The 22,345-nt window shown below is 51.5% G+C and overlaps 1 protein-coding gene across 1 annotated transcript; it reads left to right on the forward strand.

Moving 5' to 3' along the window:
- Positions 1–321: 321 nt before the first annotated feature.
- On the forward strand, positions 322–5,126 carry Fam46c (family with sequence similarity 46, member C). Its single transcript, XM_013024728.1, has one exon. The coding sequence runs from the start codon at positions 394–396 to the stop codon at positions 1,567–1,569; it is 1,176 nt and encodes a 391-aa protein (XP_012880182.1). The 5' UTR covers positions 322–393; the 3' UTR covers positions 1,570–5,126.
- The last annotated feature ends 17,219 nt before the right edge of the window (positions 5,127–22,345 follow it).

Consider the following 22,345-nt stretch of genomic DNA (forward strand, 5'->3'; position numbering starts at 1 on the left):
GTGTCTTTTAACAAATGGATTCATTCATTCTTCATTTATTGTGCTGGCACTGAGACTTTATTTCAGGACCTTGAGCTCTCTTGCTTGGATTTTTCTGTTAAGGCTAGCGTTCTACCATTTGAAACACACCTCCATTTCTGGCTTTTTGCTGGTTCATTAGAGGTGAGTCTCATGGACTTTTCCTGCCCAGGCTGGCTTTGAACCAGGATCTTCAGACCTCAGCCTCCTGAGTAGCTAGGGTTACAGGCGTGAGCCCCATTTACACGAACAGTTGGGGCTGTAGTCGGTGTCTCTGAGTGCCCGTTTTAGACTGCCTGGCCTTGCTCCGAGCGGATTCTAACTCAGTGTCTCCCCTTGGCTTTTCAGTTTTCCCCGGCCACCACGTCCCCTGAGATGGCAGACGAGAGCAGAAGCTCCAGGGCCTGTGCGTCCTTCAGCGTCCTCAGCTGGGATCAGGTTAGCCGGCTGCACGAGGTCTTGACCGAGGTCGTCCCCATCCACGGACGTGGCAACTTCCCAACCTTGGAGATAACCTTGAAGGACATTGTGCAGACCGTCCGCAGCCGCCTGGAGGAGGCAGGCATCCGAGTGCAGGACGTGCGGCTGAATGGCTCTGCGGCCGGACACGTGTTGGTCAAAGACAATGGCTTGGGTTGCAAAGACCTGGACCTGATTTTTCACGTGGCTCTTCCGACGGAGGCTGAATTCCAGCTGGTGAGGGACGTGGTTCTGTGCTCCCTTCTGAACTTCCTGCCAGAGGGCGTGAACAAGCTCAAGATCAGCCCCGTCACGCTGAAGGAGGCGTACGTGCAGAAGCTGGTGAAAGTCTGCACGGACACAGACCGCTGGAGCCTCATCTCCCTCTCCAACAAGAACGGGAGGAACGTGGAGCTGAAGTTTGTCGACTCCATCCGGCGCCAGTTCGAGTTCAGCGTGGACTCCTTCCAGATCATCCTGGACTCTCTGCTCTTTTTCTACGATTGCTCGAGTAACCCCATCTCCGAGCACGTCCACCCCACAGTGATCGCGGAGAGCGTGTACGGGGACTTTGAGGAGGCCTTCGACCACTTGCAGAACAGACTGATCGCCACCAAGAACCCTGAAGAGATCCGAGGTGGGGGGCTGCTGAAGTACAGCAACCTCCTTGTGCGGGACTTCCGGCCTGCCGACCAGGAGGAGATCAAAACCCTGGAGCGCTACATGTGCTCCCGGTTCTTCATCGACTTCCCTGACATCCTGGAGCAGCAGAGGAAGCTGGAGACATACCTCCAGAACCACTTTGCCGAAGAAGAGGGGAGCAAGTACGACTACCTGGTGATCCTCCGCAGAGTGGTGAACGAGAGCACGGTGTGCCTCATGGGACACGAGCGCCGCCAGACCCTCAACCTCATCTCCCTGCTGGCCCTGCGGGTGCTGGCCGAGCAGAACATCATCCCCAGTGCCACCAACGTCACGTGCTACTACCAGCCAGCCCCGTACGTCAGCGACGGCAACTTCAACAACTACTACATCGCCCACCCTCCCATCCCCTACAGCCAGCCTTACCCTACCTGGCTGCCCTGTAACTAACATGAAGACGCGAGGCCCCCTCTCCACGCTGGGGCTCAGCGGGGCAAAGCCTGCCAGGTAGAGCAGCCTCCTTCTAGATGTAGGTGTTTGGCTTTTAAAGGGGGCAACTCAGCTCTGATTTCTGCTTTTTTTTGATGCGTGTTACCCATCGGAGTGGGTCGATCACAAGCCAGCCCCCAGAAGACCCACTTTCTAAGTGCCGCGTGGCAAAACGCAATAGGAAATGTCACCTAGCCACAGCCTTTCCAACACAAGACACTGTCCCGCCGTGTGTGTCACAGACATGGGCACGGGCCATCCGGCTCTGGGCAGTGTTTGATTTGGTGTAGAGCCTGGGCCACACAGGAGAAGTTGTAAGCTACTCTAGGGCAGGCTGTGGTTGGCCCTTGCTTGAGATTCTCAGCAATTTCATGTCATTTGTGCTGAGTGTCTCTCCTATTGTGTGTCTTTTAATCAGGCCAAAAAAAAAAAAAAAAAGAAAAGAGAAACAGAGGGTGCTCTTGTGATTGGAATTTTGTTCCCGGGACTCAGCGGTGTATGTTTAGTCCCTGTCAGAGGAACGGAGGATTTCTCTGATCAATAAACCAAAGGTAATCGCTGGAGACTTCGGCTCTGGTTGGAAGTGGTTTATGGTTTAGACCCTGTGCTATCTTGAGGAATTACAAGATATTATAGAGAGGAGAAAAAAAAAAGGATGGCCTTTTCTTGAAAATGTAACTTGAAAACAAAAATAAAATGTGGAATATAATGTAAAAGTAGAATTGTGGTGGTGGGGGGGTGGCGATTGTACATAGGCAATATGAATGTTCTTTTTCTTTTCTCCATTGTTTCTTTAAGGAATTCTTACTAAATGGCACTTGCCCCTCCTGAGCGCTCTCCTGGCTAACTTGTATGTTGTTCTTCTGAAGACTAGCTATTGTGTCACGTCTGGAGTCACTGTCGCGGCTGACACGAGGGTCTTCTGTGTTTTCACTGGAACACTGGAGGCCCATTCTAGTCACATTCCACCTACGACAAGCTGTTTCACTGAAATATTCTGGCCTTTTGGTTTTGTAGTCATTGTTCGCCTTGTTTTCTCCAAATATTGTCATTTCCTTCTTCGGGCGCTTTTGGTAGCAGATGAATTTGGGAATTTCCGCAGGGCCAAGTGACCGTGGTATTGCTGTAGACACTCTTTTCCTCTCCCTGTGGAGACACGAGTTATCTGGCCTTATGTGCATTGGAATCACTGAGACACTTTGAAATAATTCTGATGTCTTTGCAGACAAATCAAGTGCAGGAAGGATGTTCTTAGCTCTGCGGATTTTGTTTAGACTGCACTTTAGAACAGTGTTCATCTCTACAGTGAAGCTGGCTTTGTCTTATGAGAGAGGCCAAAGCTGCTGTTGCTTCTTCCAGTAGGTTTACATGAAATTTTATATTAAAAAAATTTTTTTTGGTGGAATCTTTATAGAAAGCCTCGCTTTGTATCAGAAGTAAAGACACTCAGTATTGCCATCCAACTTGTTTTCTTATGTGATTTCATCAAATTCATGTACCTGATTCTCATTTTCTAAAACTAAAAAAAAAAAAAGAAAAAAGATTCAAATCCCTGATTGTTGTTGCTTCCTCTGGAAGCAGGGAAGTTACTGTAATGCAGAAATGCTTGGTAGAAAATGAGTGGCTGACCTTTTTCTAAATATAAACCTTCGGGTTTCTTCTGGAGTGTGCTTTCTTAGAGACTGTCTTGCTGAAGAGGACATGATGGAAATGGGGGGCCTAGCTGGTGTCCACATGGCGTGGCCAGGGCCACTTGTGAGTGGATCTGGCTTCTACTTCCCTCTGAACCCATGTTGCATTTGAGTTCCTCTGGGGATACCTGAGGTGCTTCAGTGTTGAAAGCAGAGGATGAACATGAGCTTGACTTTGACTCTCTGTGGGCTGGAAATGCTGCCGCTGTGGTCTGGTGACAGCCTATTTGCACAGAAATGACAGATTTGTTTAACCAAAGCTTTTGAGAGGTGACGATGCCAGTATAACATGCTGGCTAGCAGAAATCAGTATTGCGTCTGCCGGGAGAAGTACAGAAAGAGCGGGTCTGCATCGAGTCATTAAATTTCCAGTTTGCCCTTGGAGTTCTTTCGACTTCTGTATGTTTATTTTGTTCTTTTCTTTCCAGATCTGTCATAACCCTTTGAGAATGAAGGGAAGGTAACACAGTTTCGGGAACCCACCCCCTTCCCTCCCTGAGTTCTTCACTATCATTGCAGGGTAGCCATCCTACAGACCTTTTGGTCAGCTAATTTTGTAGTTTGAGAATTGACATGTGTTCTAGGACCACTAAGGTAAAAAGCCACACTGACCAAAGTACATCCCTTCTGAGCTGGGGATGTCTTTTTGCCTGCCCTGTGAGACTCGTGCTCGGTGTAGGCTTAGGTAACCTTGAACTTTAGATGTCTGGAAATCCTAGCTGCAATCTGCCTTCCATACTGCCCACACAAGCACCAGGTACCTGAACTTGTACTGAACCGCCCAGGCCAGAGGTTCCAGTGTGGGGTGTGTGTTTATGTGTGTGTTAACATGAAACTTGGCAGGAGGGAAAGGGTCCTCAAGTTCAGGTGCCAGTTCTAATGGGAATGTAAGCAGTCTCTCATTGGCTCCAGACTCTGAACCGCTCTTGGATGCCAGGTTCCCCACCCGGCTTCTTGGGAGCCAGGGAAAACAGCAACAGAATGGGGAGCAGTTCCTCTCCCCTTCAGCTGGCAGGAGACCATGCACTAAATTCCTGGCGCTGAGCTTCAGTCTCCAACTTTCGTCTTACCTTGGTGATAAGACACTATTCCTCACTCAGGAATTCCAGTGCTGACGTGAGGCGTTCTGAGCGATGTGCTCACTCAGAGCCCCTGGGCACCGGGCAGTGGGGACAATCGCTAGGCAAGGTGGCATCTGGCCCCCAATAGATGGTTCACACGTGTGGTTTGGGACACAAGTTGTTTTGTTTTTTCATCTCCCCAGCCTGTCACTTGGGGATGTGGGTCCCCGTGTGCTGTGAGAACCTGTGATGTGATGTATTAATGGAATTGGTGTGAACCCCTGGATCTGCTTACCATTCAGCCATACCCCTCTGTCTTGAGCCCCTTTCCTCTGTGGCAGGAACTCTTCAGCACGTGCTGCTGTGAGCTGCCACCTCTCCTTTCTTTCCAGTGAACTTTCTGGTGCTACCATCTGATTTTATGATGCCCTACATCCTTCTCCTAAAGCCTGCCTTCAAGTATGGGTATCCAGCGTGAGAGGAGAGCCTAGTGACCGCGAGGCCCTTGCCTCCTGGGTACCTGACCTGGGGCTCCTCATCGGGACCAGCCCTGTGGGTGGATAGTCTGTCAGTTGAAAGCACTTCCTGTTTGCAAGGTTAGAGTCACAGCCTTCATCAGATGGAGAGTCGTCGGTCAGCTGTGGAATCTGATGCCAGCGTTTCACAGTTGACTTTGGAGCATGTTGCAGTTGGACCAATTGAATTCAGGGCAATCAGCGGGGAGGGGGGTCATAAAGGAGAGGTGTTTCAAAGACCTGGCAACTTCTCAAGGAAAGGTGGAACTTTTATTTAGCAGTGGGCTTTCTGATTTTGTTACATTTTTCTCTCTTTCCTGTCCCCCATCCAATGACTTTTTAAGTTATGAGAATTATAAAGGGAAATAAGCATAATGTTGGTTTGTGGACTTTGCTAAATTTTAAGAAAATCATGAGGATTTTTGTTTTATGTACATTCTGTCATTCAAACTGGTGGTTTATAGACATTTTGGTATATTCAGAAGCCTTTTTTTTTGTTACTGATGAAAGTCATGTTTTGATCTCATCTTCTAGAAAGTGAGGACCTCATACCTTTGTGATGTCAGCTCAGTCACACATAGTATCTTCACGCCTGTCATTCCAGTTGCTTTCTGAAATTCTTCCATTGCTTCCGGCTTTCCAGGTTCCAGAAAGTGGAGATCCCAATTTCAGGAGACAGATCTGAATAGAAGTGTCAGAATCAGATCTGATTTAAAAAAAAAAAAAAAAAGGTCATGTTTTTGACGGTGGTTTTTTGTTTGCTGATATTACTGGCTTTGTGACTGAGAGTTTCATGGAGATCCAGTTTGGCTCAGCTATTTAAAAAAATCTGTGCCTACTGCTCTTATTGTGCTGTTGAATTTGTGGCTTTTCAACTTCTACCAGCCCCTCATGGCATGTGCCCTGTCTTCACTTCTGATGGATGTCGATCTATGTTTCCTGTTCAAAGTACTGCTTTGCCTTTTCTGATTCCTCACTTTTGTGATTAGCCTTTTGGTGATTTGTTTCCTGCATGCTCTTCCTTTGAAACTCTCCTCTCCATTCTGCTTAGCTTTCACACGCAGACTTGCTGAGCCTTTTCTTTTGCAATTCAGATTCCTCAAATCATTTCTGTTTCAATTGTGCTTGAACTCATTTACTCTTGGCAAAGTCAAGGTCTTTCCCCTGCCACTCCCTGGATAAGGATGGGTGCCATGTGCTCCCTCTCCTGGGAAATATGCCCCTCTAATAAACCTTATAATAATCTTAAGAAAAACAAAAGTCTGATCTAGCCCCCTACTGGATGGCCTAGCTCTTTCTGGACTTTGACTAGATGATTACATCTAAGATAATGATCTCCTCCAAGATCACCTGATCACTATAGTTGGACTGCAAAATACATTTTCCATTTACATGGGCTAAAACTTCTCAATGTCCTTGTTACCATGTCTGTGCTTACAGAGATCACCGGTACCCAGAGCTGCTGGTGGCTGAGCGTCCCAGCTGGAGTTTGGTTTCTTTGGTAGTATGGGGTCTTCACGGAGATCAGCAAGATTTTACAAATGATCATCCATTTGAAGTGTGACATGTTTCTTTGGGGTGTCTTTTTCTTTCTTTTGAGTCTGCTCCAACTTTCCTGAACACAACCTTGATGTTTCCGCCATGTCTTTTTCCAGTTGATACAGTTGCAGTCTCTTTCTCTTGGTTTGTTCAGAGTTCAGCAATAACCCAGGTAAAATTCCACGCAAGGAGCTGTCAAGGCCCACACCGCCCTCATTAGAGTCGTCCACATCTATGAGGTGGAGGCAGTGACTTATGATCATCTTTCCCCTCCCAAGAATCCTGTCATGGTCTAGGTCCTGACTGGAGTGAAAGCCAGTGAGCCCAGGCTCATTCACAGTAGTAACAGAATAAACACTGGACATCAAAAAAGAACGTGAGATCAGGGCTGCTGCTCACTGTGAAGTACAGCAGCTTGAGAACCTTACCCTGAGTCACCAGTCCTCGGTACAGACTAAAGAAAGGACATTTTTCACCACAGACTTCCAAAAAAGGCATTTCAAGGTGGCAGCTGACCTTCCCAGTCTTATTCATTGGCTATTTGAGCAAAAAGGATCATCATCAAGCCTGGGAAATCCTGGGGTTGCTCACTAAATCCCATCATGGGTGATTTTCCCAGTCAGTCTGACCAGAAGCAAGAGAGAGACGTGTATAGAGTCCAAGGTTCTCTTCTCCCACAGTCCCACAGAAAGCCAGCACAACTAGATTACAGCCTTATTCCTATCTGTGGTCTGTGGTCATTTCTCATCCATTCTTTAAGAACCCAAGAAGTTCTTTATCTTTATCTCTCTCTCCATGCTGCGGGGATGCGCTTGTGCTGCGGGGATGCTTGCGTGCTCTGTTTTTGATCTGAACTGGACTTCTTTAGGAGGAAGTGTTTTCTCATGATCTTGCTCTTTTATTTGTAAGAGGGAGGTTTTTTTCATTTCTGTTTTGCTTTGATTGAAGCCTAGGCATCTTATATTTTCTGTATCCACGAAGCTGAGCTTACTTTTAAGTTGAGGTCGGTCATTAATTAGTCACAATTAGTGTCTGGATATTTTTTCCCCCTAAGCTTCCAATTTTTTTTTTTACAGTCTCCTTCCCAGCATTTCACTTCCAGACACTGTTTATTTTTTGCTGATATGATTGACTTCAGGACTCACTGGGAGCCTCATGGAACCGATCTTCCAGGTTCTGATATGATCCAGTCCAAGCAAAAGCTTGTGGAGGCCCGCAGCTTCCAAGTCCATCTATATCAGTCATCCAAATCTATGAGGCTTAGGTAATCAATTGGTGTCCACCATTCCCCTTTTCAACACACGATGATGAAAAGTCAGATGTTTTTCTTGTTTTCAGAGTCTGTCTTTGAACAACAATGTTGTTAGGGATTTTTTTTCATTGAGTTGGGTTTCCTAACTAAATAAGGGTGTGTCTGTGCTATCTCTGAAGTGGATGTGGCTATGTGGCCTAGCTCCTGGTGTTGTTGTTGTTGTTGTTGGTGGTTGTGGGGCTTGAGCTCTGGGCCTGGGCGCTGTCCGAGTTTTTCAGCTCTAGGCATGTACTCTACCACTTGAGCCACAGTACCACTTCTGGCTTTTTGAGTGGTTATTTGGAGATAAGAGTCTCAGACTTTCCTGCCCGGCTTTGAGCTGCAATCTTCAGATCTCAGGCCCCTAAGTAGCTAGGATTACGGGCATGAGCCTCCAGCGCCCAGTGGCTTTTATGGGCAGAAGTAACCGAAGAGCTGTTTAGCTGTCTGATCAATCGCCCTTTTCCCATTCCAACACAGTTGACTTCATATGCAGCTTGAGTTGGCCACAAGGCACGGTGGGGGGGGGGCGCTCAGAGAACTCCTCCAGGAGGAGGGAAGTCAAGTCAAAGGTGTCCCTGTCATTTCCATGCTGAGCTGTACATGACTGACATTTTGGCAGGAAGTCCTTTAAGAAAAGAATGTTAAGAACCTAAGCCTGTCTTCTGGGTGCTTCATTTGATTTCCAGGCATTTTGTACTTTCCCAAACTACCTGCTAAAGTCCTAATGTCACATGGACCACCGGGCAAGGCGAGGCTGAGCTGCCTGTACTCCCCGTACTCCATCTGGCCGAGGGACTGCCATCCCAGATTCCTTTGCAGGGACCCAGCATGGTGGGGACAGGATGGGGGACCTGAGCTAAGAACACGCACTGGCTGCGCTGAGGAAGCACCTGCAGAGACCACCCGTGCAGCACACGGCCTGTTTCCAGGGCCCACCACCCCTGGAGGGGGGCAGGTGTCCCCATGCTGTTTACCCCCTCAGCCTTGCTTCCCAAAGTGCCGCATGTCAGTGGAATACTAGCATCCCACCCATCACTCCAGAAACTCAAAGGGCTTGGAGTTTTGCCTGGGCTGTGGAGAGCTGGTGCGGATTTCCGTGTGTATATATTTGTGTGGGAAAGTTAAGTGACCATCCATTAAAGAGGAAGTGGTTGAAAAGCATAGATCTGGGCTCATTATAATGGCTATTTTTCCATCCCACCTACCTGGTCTTCCTGTTTGTTTATTTTTTTTAAGCTGAAAAGTTAATTTTCCTAAAGCACCTCTATATATCCAAATATAAAAGTCCAATACCTCTTAGACCAAACGGGAAGCTCTTTTGCTCTCAGTTTGCCTTAAAGTATTCCTCCGCAGTGGCGGGTAGTGTGGGTCTCCTCCTTAGTACTGGTCACTTACCTTGCTTACTGAAGCTGAGGCTCTCTTGTCAATGCAAATGTGTTCGCACTTGGTGAAATAAAGCTTTTGAGTTTGAGAAATAAAAAGTATATTTAAAAGTGAGAAGCCTGTCTGTTGTTTGTCCTTGCCACAGTGTGTCCCTGCAATGGTCACCTTGCTTGAAGATTGAGAAAACCTGGAGTTGGGCAGTGATGGCTAGCCTGCCTTGGCTGGAGGCTTGAGTGTGGTTACACTGGAGACCACAGATTCCTTCTCCAGCAGCCTGGCTGACTTGCCACTGACTTTCATCGTGGTCCTTAGGCTGTGGGCAAATTCTTACCCTGGGTGTTGTCTTGAAATACAGCTTCAGTGGAAGTAGGTTTTCTCTGGTGCCCTTGGCTCCTTGCTTCTTGCAGTGAGAGAATAAACCTCATCCATACTGCAGGAAACTGCTAATATAGTTTATATTGGCACTGGGGCTTGAACTCGGGGCCTTGAGCTCTTGCTTGATTTTTTTTTTTTTCTACTCAAAGCTGGTACTCTACCACTTGGAGTCACAGGTCCCCTTCTGGCTTTTTTTGTGATACTTAGAGATAAGAGTCTCTTAGCCTTTCCTTCCCTGAGCTCGCTTCAAACTGCCATCCTTAGATCTCAGCCTCCTGAGTAGCTAGGATGACAGATGTGAGCCACCAGTGCCCTGCCAGTCTTGGAAATCCATGTGGTTTGACCCCTTCTAAGTTGAGAGGGTGCACAATTTCTTCTGGGCAACCCACCACGCAACCAGCCTTGAAAAGCTCAGCCAAGTGTCACCCCTCTTGTAGCTCCCAGTGCCACCTGCACCCCGAGTGTCTGCCAGCCTGCGTTGGGCTCAGCACAGCTCTCCACCTACATTGTGAACTCTTGTCTGTCTCCTCCTCTCCTCCTCCCACACTCTGGCTTACATTCGGTGTTTGGGGTGTTGGATTTGATGCGTTTGTCCCTGTAGAACTTGGCCCTGGGCCATGGGTGGCTAGGAGGCTGAATCCTGGGTATTTACCCGAGTGTGTTGTAATGCCTCATTCTGCTGCCTGAAGGCATTGGAGTCCTGGGCGGTATTTACACGCAGATCGGCTCCTGAGGGGAGCAGGGCACAGTTCCCGAGTGAGCAGTCATGTCCTCTGAGGCCACTGGTCCTAAGCCTTTACCCTGGCTGCAGGCTTCACTCCACCCTCTTTTTCCTGACCACCACCAACTCCCTGCATTAATGGAGTGTGTGTGTGTGTGTGTGTGTGTGTGTGTGTGTGTGCGCGCCCGTGCGCACGGGGGATCTCAGGGCCTCTTGCTCTTGCTTAGCTTTTTCTCTCACAGCTGGTGCTCTAGAGCTAGATCCATGGCTCCACTTCCGGCTTTATGCTTGTGAATCGGAGCTGCGTGCGTCTCCAATTTGTCTGCCCAGGCTGGCTTTGTACCTGGATCCTCAGATCTCAGCCTCCTGAGTGGCCAGGCATGAGCCCCTGGTGCCTGGCTCTGCAGGATTTCAGAAGCAACACTTCTAAGTAGGTGGGGATAGTAGTTTGAGCTCACTCTGCTGGAAGGTGTGGGGAGGGGTAACAACCTCAGAGGGACTGCCAGGCAACCGCAGGACCTCCAGGAGTTGCCAAGCAACCGGTGAGAATCAAAGGTTGATACTTGCATGGCACCTCACTTACTCACCTGGTGGGTGACTTCAGGTCCTGTTGGTCCTTCCAGCAGGTAAGAGCAGCAGGTCAGTTGCTGATCACACCTAGGCTGAGATGCGAAGAACAGGCCACAGCACAGCGCTGGGTGCCTCCCCCCCCCCCACCAATCGGGGAGTGTCAATCCCAGGGGATTGAGTGGCCATCTCCTGGGATTGGAAAGATCCGGTGACAGCCTGTCCCCGGGAGTTGGCAGGGGATGGGGTCCCAGTGCTGTCTTCTTGCCACCTTGTCCCCATGCTTCCTCCTCAGCACAGGCCTGCACAGGGCCCTGGGAATGACCGTCTCCAGAAAAGCGCAGCGGCCCAAGCACACTCAGCCCCAGCTCTTCTTAGATTCTGGGCCAAAAGTCCAGGGCAGCTGCGCTGTACCAGGAGGCTTCACTTCACGCCTTTGCTGACTAAGCTTTGCTTTGACTGGGCTCCCAGCGGGAGCCCCGACAGGATCACCAGCCTCTCCCTCCCAAGAAGACCTCCCTGGCCTTCGCAGGAAGTTTGAGAAGAAAGGCGAGGCTTACCTGCTTGCTTCCAGAGGCTGCATAGGGAAGGAGACAGCCAGGGCTTCGTGTCTGTGGCAGAGAGACATAGACTATATTTTCAGGTGCGCTTCATCTGTACCATGCCTCCAGCCCTGTTTTTCACAGGTTATTTTTAGGATATGCTCTTGCTTCTTGCCTGGATGGCCTGAGCTTTCCACCCTTGCTGAACCACAGGCACGTCCCACCATGTCCAGCCTCCCTTCCGTGGGGATGGACTCACACTGGTTTTTATTCCTGGGTGGATTTGGAACCTTGATCCTCCCAATCCAGCCTTCCACATTGGGATAAGAGGCCATGACACTGTGCCCAGCTACGGCTTGAGATCTCATGAACTTTCCTGCCCACGTTGGGCCTTCAATCATGATCCTGCTCTCAATCCCCTGTGCAGCCAGCTGGGGCTTCAGCTGAGATCCTCTGGCGCCGGGCTGTGTCCTCAGCCCTTGGAGTCCACCCCTTCAACAGGAGCAGTGCATGAAGCGTTGCTAAAGCCGTCTGTTGGAAACAAAGCCAGGAGCAAATGGAATTGCTTGCGTGTGCGCATTGTCGAGGGACTCATTCCGACCCAGAAGCCTCAGACTGGAGCCCATATTCCCTGTGTACACTCCCGAGATGCTGTGCGGCTAGGGTCCTGAGCCTGAGCACAAACGTCTGGCCACACAGCTCACCCCTCCTGCAGCCTCTGTGAGTGTGTGTGTGTGTGTGTGTGTGTGTGTCACACCAGCCCCTCTCCAGGCCTAAGAGGTGGTGAATTACTGGCAACAGATCCGTTTCCACTTAAATAGGAGAGACATACCTTGTACAGGCCAGCGGATTGTCTCAGGCACTCCTGCCCCTGTGTGTCAGGTCAGGGGCTACGGTGGGCAATGACATGTGCAGGGACTCATCACCAACTGCCCAGTCCTACATTAAACTTGAGCATGTCACCTCCCAACAATGAAGACTGGATGGCTGTGCCCAGATGGGGAGACCAAGACATGATGGCCGCTGGCACCGGGGTGCTGTGCCCTGAAGCAGCTCAGGGCTTGTGTGTGTGCAGGTGTGCACACGTGTGTGTGTGTGTGTGTGTGTGTGTGTGTGCTAATACTTGGGCTTGAACTCAAGGCCTTGCACTCTCACTTGACTTTTCTCTCTCAAAGCTGGCACTCTACCACTTGAGCCATAGCTCCACTTCCAGCTTTTTGCTGGTTGATTGGGGCTGATAGTCTCACAGACTTTCCTGCCCAGGCTGACTTCAAACTGTGATCCTCAGAGCTCAGCCTCCTGAGTAGGATTACAGGTGTGAGCCACTGGCTCCCAGCTCTGCTGGTGTCTACATCCCTCTCTGTATGCTGTGTGTCACTTTCCTGTGGGCAGCATGTGGAAGGCACTAGAAGCAAAGGCCAAGCCCCCACAGGAGCCTTTGAAGACCATAGAAGGCCAAGGCCACGGACTTAAATTCATTAGTTTAAAAACTGCAATTAGGGGACCTGCTGTGTTGGCCTTGAGGTTTTAAATTAGAATGGAAATAGAAACCCTCCCTCACTCTGCCCAGGCCAGCTCCACCTCCTGCTGCGAGAGAAGGCCGGGAAGCTGCTCACCTGCGCCCCTCGGCAGTGAAACCGAGAGAGGGGCCCGGGCCGAGCAAGCTTCATGTGAGCAAAACCCAGCCAAACACCTGTGGATGTTCACACACTAAATATAGTGTGAGTTGGCTCATTTTATCTTTAAGCAAATACTAGGGAGGCAAAGACTTTTGGAAAAGAGTCTTTACATTGGCTCCTGAAAGCCCGGGCTGGGAGGCTGGGCGGTTGGCAGCCCGGGGCTGCTGCTCTCTGCCAGCCTGTGACTTCGTGCCCTCCCGCAGCTGCGCCCCGCAGGTCCTCTCCTGCTCTGGCCTTTCTTCCCCTTCTGTCACAGGACCGGTTCCTGGGGCTTCCACATGATCCAGGTGTAGAAAGAAATGTCCCTCTCTCTCCCCTGGCCCCCCGGCAGTGTGCTTTTCAACAGGCTGCTTTTCTGTCCTTACAGAAAGCAAAATGATTCTTGGACTTTGCCGTTTGAATCTGGGGGAATTTCTGGATTGGGCATTGTCTCCATTTTCAGGCACTGCTGGGTGGGAGGCTCGCAGTCCTGTGGGGCGGGCTCGAAGCCTCTTCTCTGGGCGCCAGCCGGCGACAGGATGGCCCCAGATGGGCAGCAGGGCGGTGGCACAGCGAGGGGAGGGGGCAGGGCTTCACAGGCCGGGGTTCAGACCCAGCACCCCTCTGCTTTCCCTGGTGAGCTCCTGGTGGCTCCACATTCAGCTCTGCTCCCCCCATCCAGCGAGACAGCCCAGCAATCCAAGCAGCTTAGTGCCCTCCGCAGCGGACCCAGCTAAGTTTGCCCATCACTCCAGGGCTTGCCACCTCCGCCCGCCAGAAGCGCTCCATGTCCTTAGGGAGTTGCATTCCCAAGTGGTAGATAAAGCACGTGTGTAGAAACCCATGGACTGAACCAGGAGGTCAAGAGTCCCACAAACTGGTTTATTAAGAGTTACAAGCGCCAGGAAAGGCAGCTCAGGGGCGACACAGCTCTGCCAGTCAGGGCGATCGGTTCCCCTCCTGGGCTCTTCTTAACCCCAATGCCTGTGGTACTGGGAGTTGAACCTCAAGCACCGGAGCACTGAGATGAGCACCCATCCCTGTAACCCCACTTGTGTGTATGTGTTCGTGTGCTTGTGCCAGCACCAGAACTTGAACTAGGGCCTTGCACTCTTGTTCAGCATTCTTCACTCAGGCTGGTGTTCTACTTCTAGCTCTGTGGTGGTTCATTGGAGATAAGTCACACGGACTTTCCTGCCCAGGCTGGCTTCAAACTGGGATCCTCAGATCTCAGCCTCCTGAGTAGCTCAGGTTACAGGTGTGAGCCACGGGTGCCTGGTTGTATCTCCCACAGCTCGGAGAGGTTGAGCAACACACCACAGCCCATACAGCTCCTGAGACTGACTGCCCACCCACAGGGGCATGATTGCGTGGCTCCAACCCAGCTGCCAGCCCAGGACGTGTGGACAGCAGCCAGTGGGCTGTGTCCTGTCGCCTGTTGGAAACAGACACTAGATACCCATCGCTTCCCTCCTGGGCTGTGGCCAGCTCTTCTCCTCCCGGGGCCTGGTCCTCACCCCTGAACCAGCAGCCAGGGGTAAAGCAGAGAATCACAGACACCGTTGGAAAGGTGAGCAAGAACTTGGGTCCCACGGGAGCCGCCCGGGCTTTCCCTGGCCAGTTCCCTGTGTGTGGGGAGCCGGACTCCATACCCCACAGAGGCCCCGAACCCTCTGGTCCCCAGTGGCCGGTGCTTTTGTGATGTGTGACTGCCAGTTTTGCTGAGCTGCGCACATTACCAATAATGGTAATGACAAAGAGGCCTTCCCAAGCAAGGGTGGGGTGCTCTCTCTCTCTCTCTCTCTGCCCCCCCTAAAAAAAGCTGCTGTTTCAGGTATTTCTCTACAGCCTGAGCCCCACCCCCAGCATCCCCTCCCCCCAAAGGCCGGCTCCCTCATTCTCTAACACAGCTGTGTTCTACCACAAGGCCAGGGCCCCACCCTAGGTGCCCCTGTGCATGGAGTAAGGTCAGTGCCCCCACTCCCCTCCCCCCATCTGTGGCAGCTGGGGGGAGGGGGTCCCAAGCAGCCATGTGGGGTTAGTGACTTCCTGGTGACACCGCCAGAGGTGCCCATCTGATAAGTCCCTGACTGGGGACATTGTGATGATTTTTCTAGATCTAGATCAACAATGCCTTTTTTTGTTTTCTCTACTCAGGGCTAAACAAGTGATATTTTAGGCTGTGCAGGCCACAAGCCACGCGACACCCACCCACCCACCCATGTCGTCATTTCAGGAAAGCAGTCAGGGACGAGATGTAAATTAGCGGCCACAGCTGCTTCCAATAAAACATTATCTGTGGGCATCGGAAGGTGACACAAACTGTTCTCTTCATTCAGCTACGTACACATTTCACTCCCATTCTTCTTTTGTGTGCCGTAGGGTGACTTGAACCCAAGGCCCTCATCCTCTCCCTTGTCGTTTTTGCTGAGGACTGGCACTCTACCACTTGAGCAAAACCTCCACTTCTAGCCTTTTGCTGGTTAACTGATGGAGGGTTAGAGTCTGGTCTGGCTTTGATCTGCGATCCTCAGATCTTAGCTAGGATTATAGGTGTGAGCCACCAGCATGGGGCTAGCTTCTATTGTTACTCACAAACGGATGAGTTGGCTTTTTTGGCAGGAGTTAGCCAATCCCTGCGTAGATGTCAGACTGCCACAGACAAAACCATTCTGCCTCCCACATTTCTACTCTGTCCCTCTCCAAGGTGAGGCAGAGGCTGCCTTCATGGCCGAGTCACATGTGTCTTTCCTGCCACAGACCCAGCTTTATACTGCTCCCCCAAGCTGAAGGCAAGCCGTCACCCGGAGGTACAGCTGATTACACTTCAACCTGAGGCAGGTGGAAGTAGAATCCACTGTACCCAGGCTGAGGCCCAAGGACAGTCCAGTCCCTCTGGGAGTGAGCTGGCCTGGCTCCCAGGGACTCAGCCTCTGTGTGTGAAGCAGCTGTGTAGGTTGTCAGTGGGCGGGGCAGGTGATAGCCAGACACAGTGAATGTTCAAGAGGGAGAGAGCCGAGTGCGGGGCTCAGGCCTGTAATCCCAGCTACTTAGAAGGCTGACAGCTGAGGATTATAGTTCAAAGCTGGCTTGGGCAGGAAAGTCAGTGAGACTCCACTTTACCAAAAATGGAAGTGGTGCTCACGTGGTAGAGAGCCTTGAGAAAAAAAAAAAAAGCTCAGGGGGGCTGGGAAGGTGGCTCAGTGGTAGAGTGCTTGCCTTGAATGCCTGAGGCCCTGGGTTCCATTCCTCAGCACCACATAAGCAAAGAGAAAAAAAGCCGCAAGTGGCGCTGTGGCTCAAGTGGTAGAGCGCTAGCCTTGAACTGAAGAGCTGAGGGACAGCGCCCAGGCCCAGAGTTCAGGCCCCATGACCGGACCCCCCCCCCAAAAAAAAAGCTCAGGGACCTGAGTACACAGGCCTAAGTTCAAGTCCCAGTGCTAGCACACGCACACACACACAGGGTTACAGATTATACTTAGGAGTTGTCAGATTAATTTCTAGTTTTAATAAAACTAAATCAGGCTGTGTGTGTGTGTGTGTGTGTGTGTACAGGACATGATGGAGAGCCATAGTAAAAATAAATAAATAAAAATAAGAAGACGAGAGAATCACTACCACTAAATACACCTCCAGCCATGAAGCTGGGTGTCTGGAAAACACTGGGTTTCTCTAAGAGCAGGGAAAGGGGAGCCAGCCGGGTCCACTGCAGCCCATGTGGCTCCCAGGGTCTCTTGATGCTAGCCGGAAGCAGGTGGTAGTGAGAAGTAATGAGCCTGGACGAGTGGACTTTGCCCAGCTATTTCCAAACTCTGTGACCTTTGGCAAGTGACTTCTGTTTTCTCAGCTGTAAAAACGGGGCTTTCGGCGGTGGTTGGTGTAAGGACTACAGGTAAGGCAGGCCGCAAAGACCCAGACTCACACTAGCTGATGGATAACAAAGGGTATGTGTGTACACATGTGTGCGCATGCTTGTGTGTGTGCACGTGCGTGTGTACATGCACACACACGATGATGTGCAAATCTATACCAGCAGTCTTCATTTCGGTCCTCACAAGAAGATTGGGATGGCCTGAGGTTCTAATTAAGAATTCAGCCTCTCCATCTTCCTCCCCTAGGTACTGATCTCGGGCTGGGGATGCAGCCAGGCCCTGGGAGCTGTCACCTGCCCTGGAGGTAGGTGCCCACCGCAGCCATGAAACTCAGAGGAAGAAAGGGCAGAAGCAGAGATGGCCAGACACTGAGAGGTTTGTAAAAAGACAGAAAAACTCAGACATGGGGTGAGAAACTAAAGCAACCAGAAACATCAGAACAATCAACTCGATGTCTACACTTCAGATTTGCTTGAACTTTTTTTTGGGGGGGTCCAGTTGTGGGGCCTGAACTCTGGGCCTGGGCGCTGTCCCTCAGCTCTTCAGCTCAAGGCTAGTGCTCTACCACTTGAGCCACAGCGCCACTTCTGGCTTTTTTCTTTTTGCTTATGTGGTGCTGAGGCATCGAACCCAGGGCCTCATGCATGCAAGGAAAGCACTCTACCACTGAGCCGACTTCCCAGCCCTTGCTTGAACTTTTAAAAGATTATCCACATGGGTTCAATGAGAGACCAAGTTGCCTGTCATTTCCTTAGACTATTAGACTAGGGTATGGAAGACTTGTTTTGTTTGGGGGTTTCAGTTGACTCCAGTTAGTATGTTACTTTTTTATTTTTTTATTGTACCGGGGCTTGAATTCAGGGCCTCATACTCTCCCTTGGCTTTTCCTACTCAGGACTGGCACTCTACCACTTGAATCACACCTCCATTTCTGGCTTTTGGCTGGTTAATCAGAGATAAGAGTCTCTTGGATTTGTTTTCCAGGGTTGGCTTTGAACCATGATCCTCAGATCTCAGCCTCCTGAGGAGTCAGAATTACAGGCGTGAGTCACGGGCGCCCTGGTAGTACATTGTATTTTTATTTCAGATATTGTTTCTGAATGACAATAGAATAAAGGGAGTCTGTGGCTGGTGGAACAGAGTTTGGGTCTCAGGGTGATGATGTCTGCTGGGAGAGTAGGGACAAGCGAACCCCAGCTCTGTAGGCCTGGCCGGGAGGACACACTCTCAGCAGGAGGACCCCGCAACTCTCAAAACTTTCCTGTCATCCTGGCTACTCAGAAGGTCACAATCCGATCGTCATGGTTCAAAGCCAGCCTGGGCAGAAAACCCCATGACACTCCAATGTCTCATTAACCAACAAAAAGTCAGAAGTGGAGCCGTGGCTCAAATGGTAGAATACCGACCTTGAATTAAAAAGCCCAACCAGAGGTGTAGGACTTAAGTCCAAGCCCTAGTACCCAACCCAACACCCCCCCCCCCACACAAATATTTCATCTGTTTTTTATTCAATCTCTTGACTAGCTGGGAGGAGTGCTGGTTGGAAGCAAGGGCTCTGTTTGGCAGTGTAAGAAAGAGCAGCTAAGTGGATGACGAGGTGGTTACTTATCTGTTATCTGGCCTGGCCTCCTGGTACTGGGCTGCTGGGTTGCCCTGTAGTCCTGGGCCAGGAGAGCTGGCTAGCTTTGCCACACCCAGAGAGGGGCCCCTTGCACACTTCAACAACTTTCCTTTCCTGATTGTAGACTTCTTTGTGTGTGTGTACTTTCCTGCCTTTATAAGGCAATTAGGCAAATATTGTTGAGGAATCCCTCACGTGCACAGCGGGCTGTGTGCTCAGGACTTTTCACGTGTGGATGCACACTTACAAGTGTACTTCCTCACACATGCACACACCTGTCGTGAAGGTAATCCTAGCTACACAGGAGGCTGAGGTCTGAGGATCAAGGTTTGAAGCCAACCTGGGCAGCAAAGTCTGTGAGCCTCCTATCTCCAATTGACCATGAAAAGCTGGAAGTGGAGCTGTGGCTCAAGTGGTCGAGGGCCAGTCTTGCTCCTTCTCCATGGGAGCTCATGAAGAAGAATCCTGCGGCTGGAGCTGCTTGCATGCCTTGAATCCTGGCCGTTGGGAGGCTGAAACCGGGAAGATTTTGAGTTTGAGGCCATGCTGGGATGTATAGGAAGACCCCATCACAACACCAAACAAAAGGGATCGAGGTGTGGTTCCAGCGGTAGAACACAAAACAAAAAGGCTGGAGTTAGGGGAGATGGAGGAGGAAGCGAGGGTTGGGGTGGGGGGCAGAGGATATGGGAGGGCCTGGAGAGCAGAACTGGGTGGGGGGGGCGGTGGCATGGTTACTGTGGGTACTTGGGCGGGTTAGATGGGGTAGTGGGCCTGGGTTCCTCCTCCAGGAGGGGGCTAGTCTCCCCCCTTCCCCCCTCTCTTTGCCCCCCCCAGCCCAGCTCAGGTGGAAGAGCCCCTCGTGGCCCAGGTGAAGGACCAGACGTGGAGCTGTCCTCAGAGGTGGGTACTGGGTGGGGAACACCGATCCTCTGCTCCAAGAGCCAGCGGGGCCCGCAGGTATTCTCCACACAGCCCAGGTGTCGGGGGACCCAGCTCTCCCAGGAGATCTAGGCAAGCCAGCCTGGCAGACGTGGCTTCAAACCCATGGGAAGGTGTTCACAGTGTGTGGACTTCCCCTGCTGTGGCTTCACAGACCAGCAACGCTGCATGCGCGAGGCGACCCGAGACCAGCTCAGAACTGACAGGCCAGGTTCACATCACAGGAATCAGTTGTACACTAGACTTGCTGGTCCTTCACGTCAACTCTGCTGGGCATTCCGGCAAACCAGACCTTCCAGCCCTGCACAGAAGGGCGCGGGCACAGCCTGCTGTGAACACAGCTTTCCCTACTCACGTCAGTGTCTCGTAGGAACACAACATGGCCTTGAGTCCACCACCGGACCTCGGATTGTCTTCTACTCAGGACAGTGGCCTGACTCCTTGGCCGGCTGCGGCATCTTGCGGGGAGGACGCTAGCATCCCTTGGCCTGCATTTCGGGCCTGCATCCCTGTGGATGATCGGCCTGGGTGGACAGTGATGAACTCTTTCCCTGCAGAGGGCAAGAGGCCACAGGACCTTAGCGAGACAGTGAGCCATGCCATTCTAGCCTAGCGGCGGGGTCAATCTCAGAAAGCATCCCGGAGGAGGCGCCATTTCAACCTCCAGTCAGGGAAGGGTGGACATCCTAAGTGGATGTGGGCTGGCGGAGGCTGGGCTGTGTAGGGGCCCCTCTGCTCGCCGTGGATGCTTCCAGAGCTCCTAACTCTGCGTGTTCAAGGACAAGCAGCGGCACGGCCATTCCTCAGAAGGAAGCCCTGGTGGCAGGGCTGTGCGTGCGCTGCTCATCCACCCAGACACTCATCCTGAGGCTCAGTGTGGAGGAGCGCGGCGTGGGGGGGGGGAGCAGGACAAGGTGCTCACCCCCAGGCCAGCAACCCCCCTTGCTGGTGGCCTGAGGCACAGGAGCCACGGAAGCCATGGCTTTGCAGTGCGAGGTTTACATTGTGACTCAAGCAGCAAGGGTGACACCAACATCAATTTGTAGAGAAGGGAGCTGCATGGTCCATCTACCAAGAGGGCCCACGCACACACCACGCACACCCACACAGAGGCCAACACAGGTGACAGCCAACACCCAGGACCTACCTCCCGGTCTCTTGAGCACCCCATGCCGAGGGGAGGGGTCCCCATTGTTACCTCTCAGTCTGACTATCCCAACAGACTCCGTCAGCCCTGGGGATGGGCCAGCACTGGGTCTTGAGCTCAAGGCTTGGCTTTTTTCAACCCAGGCTGGCGCTCTACCACCTGAGCCATGCCTCTGCTTTCTTTTTTTTTGTCAGTGTGAGGCTTGAACTCTGGGCCTGGGTGCTGTCCCTCAGCTCTTCAGCTCAAGGCAAGTGCTCTACCACTTGAACCACAGCGCCACTTCCGGTTTTCTAGTGGTTTATTGGAGATAAGAGTCTCACGGACTTTCCTGCCTGGGCTGGCTTTGAACCATGATCCTCAGATCTCAGTCTCCTGAGTAGCTAGGATTACAGGCATGATCCACTGGCACCCGGCTGCCTCTGTTTTCTGGAGACAAGAGTCTTACGGATTTTTTTTTGTCCAGGCTGGCTGTAACCATGATCATCCAATCTCAGCCTCCTCCGTAGCCAGGACTGCAGGGGTGAGCCACAGGAGCTGGGCCAGCGCTGTGGAATGGTGGTGTCTCCTCTGATGGGGCTGGACACAGGTGGGGGGAGGAGGGAGAGCTGCCCGGGGCTCCAGGTGTTGCATATTTGCATGGACACAGGTCCAGGGCCTGAAGAACACCCAGTGTAGTCACTAAAACCTGCCCGGTGTGCAGGTGTGGCTTTCAAGAGAACCCAAAACCGGGGACAGAAGCGGCCTCCAAGGCAGTTTCACTATTTATGAAACGGCCCCTCCCCCGGGGCCTGGCAGAATTCTCAGAACCACTCCAGCCCGGCAGGAAGCGAGACTCCCCGTGAATCCCCTGCCTGGGGTGACAGCCCACTCGTGATCCCAAAGTCCCCTGCTCTCCCCTAGAGTCTCCTGACCCCAGGGCTCCACTCTCAGGGCCTCTGGCTCAGGAGGAGCAGGACGGAACGCAGCGGTGCTGGCTGTGTCCTCCTTATTTCTGCCTCACGCTTATTCTATGTGGATTCGTGTCTGTATTTATGAACTTATTTGTGTCAGGACTGGGACACGGCCTGGATGCTGTCCCTTGACTTTTCCACTCAAGGCTGACACTCTACCACTCCAGCCACAGTCCACTTCTGTTTTTTATTTTGCTGCGTTAACTGGAGTGAAGAGTCTCTGGGACCTGTCTGCCCAGGCTGGCTTTGAACTTCGATTCCCCAAACCCTAATCTCTGATTGATGTGAGCTATCAGCCCCTGGCTCCCAATTTGAACTTAAAGGAATATATAAGATACGTCAACTACACAAGAAATCAAATGAGTATTTGCTTTGAACATTAATTTTACTTCTCTTTTTAAAATGTACTTCTAAACTTAGGTGGCTCATGCTTGTAGTCCTAGCTAATCAGGAAACTGAATCTGAAGAGCACAATTCAAAGCCAGCTCAGGCAGAAAAGTCCATGAGAGTTCATCTTCAAAATAACCAGCAAAAAGCAGGGCCAGAGACATGACTCAAGTGGCAGAGCACCAACCAAGAAAGCCCTGAGTTCAAACCCCAGTATCAGCAGAAAAGAGTGCATGAGTTCTGTGTGTGTGTGTGTGTGTGTGTGTATGATGTGTGCTGCTAGTTCCACTCAGAGACCAAGGGGCTATGGGGAGTGCGTGGGTGGCTGTGGGATTGTGTGGGCCTCTGTGGGATTGCATGGGTGTCTGTGGGAGTGTGTGGGTGTCTGTGGGATTGCATGGGTGTCTGTGGGAGTGTGTGGGTGTCTGTGGGAGTGTGTGGGTGTCTGTGGGAGTGTGTGGGTGTCTGTGGG

Source organism: Dipodomys ordii, unplaced genomic scaffold, assembly GCF_000151885.1.
Source record: "Dipodomys ordii isolate 6190 unplaced genomic scaffold, Dord_2.0 Scaffold78, whole genome shotgun sequence".
Taxonomy (NCBI): Eukaryota; Metazoa; Chordata; class Mammalia; order Rodentia; family Heteromyidae; genus Dipodomys; species Dipodomys ordii.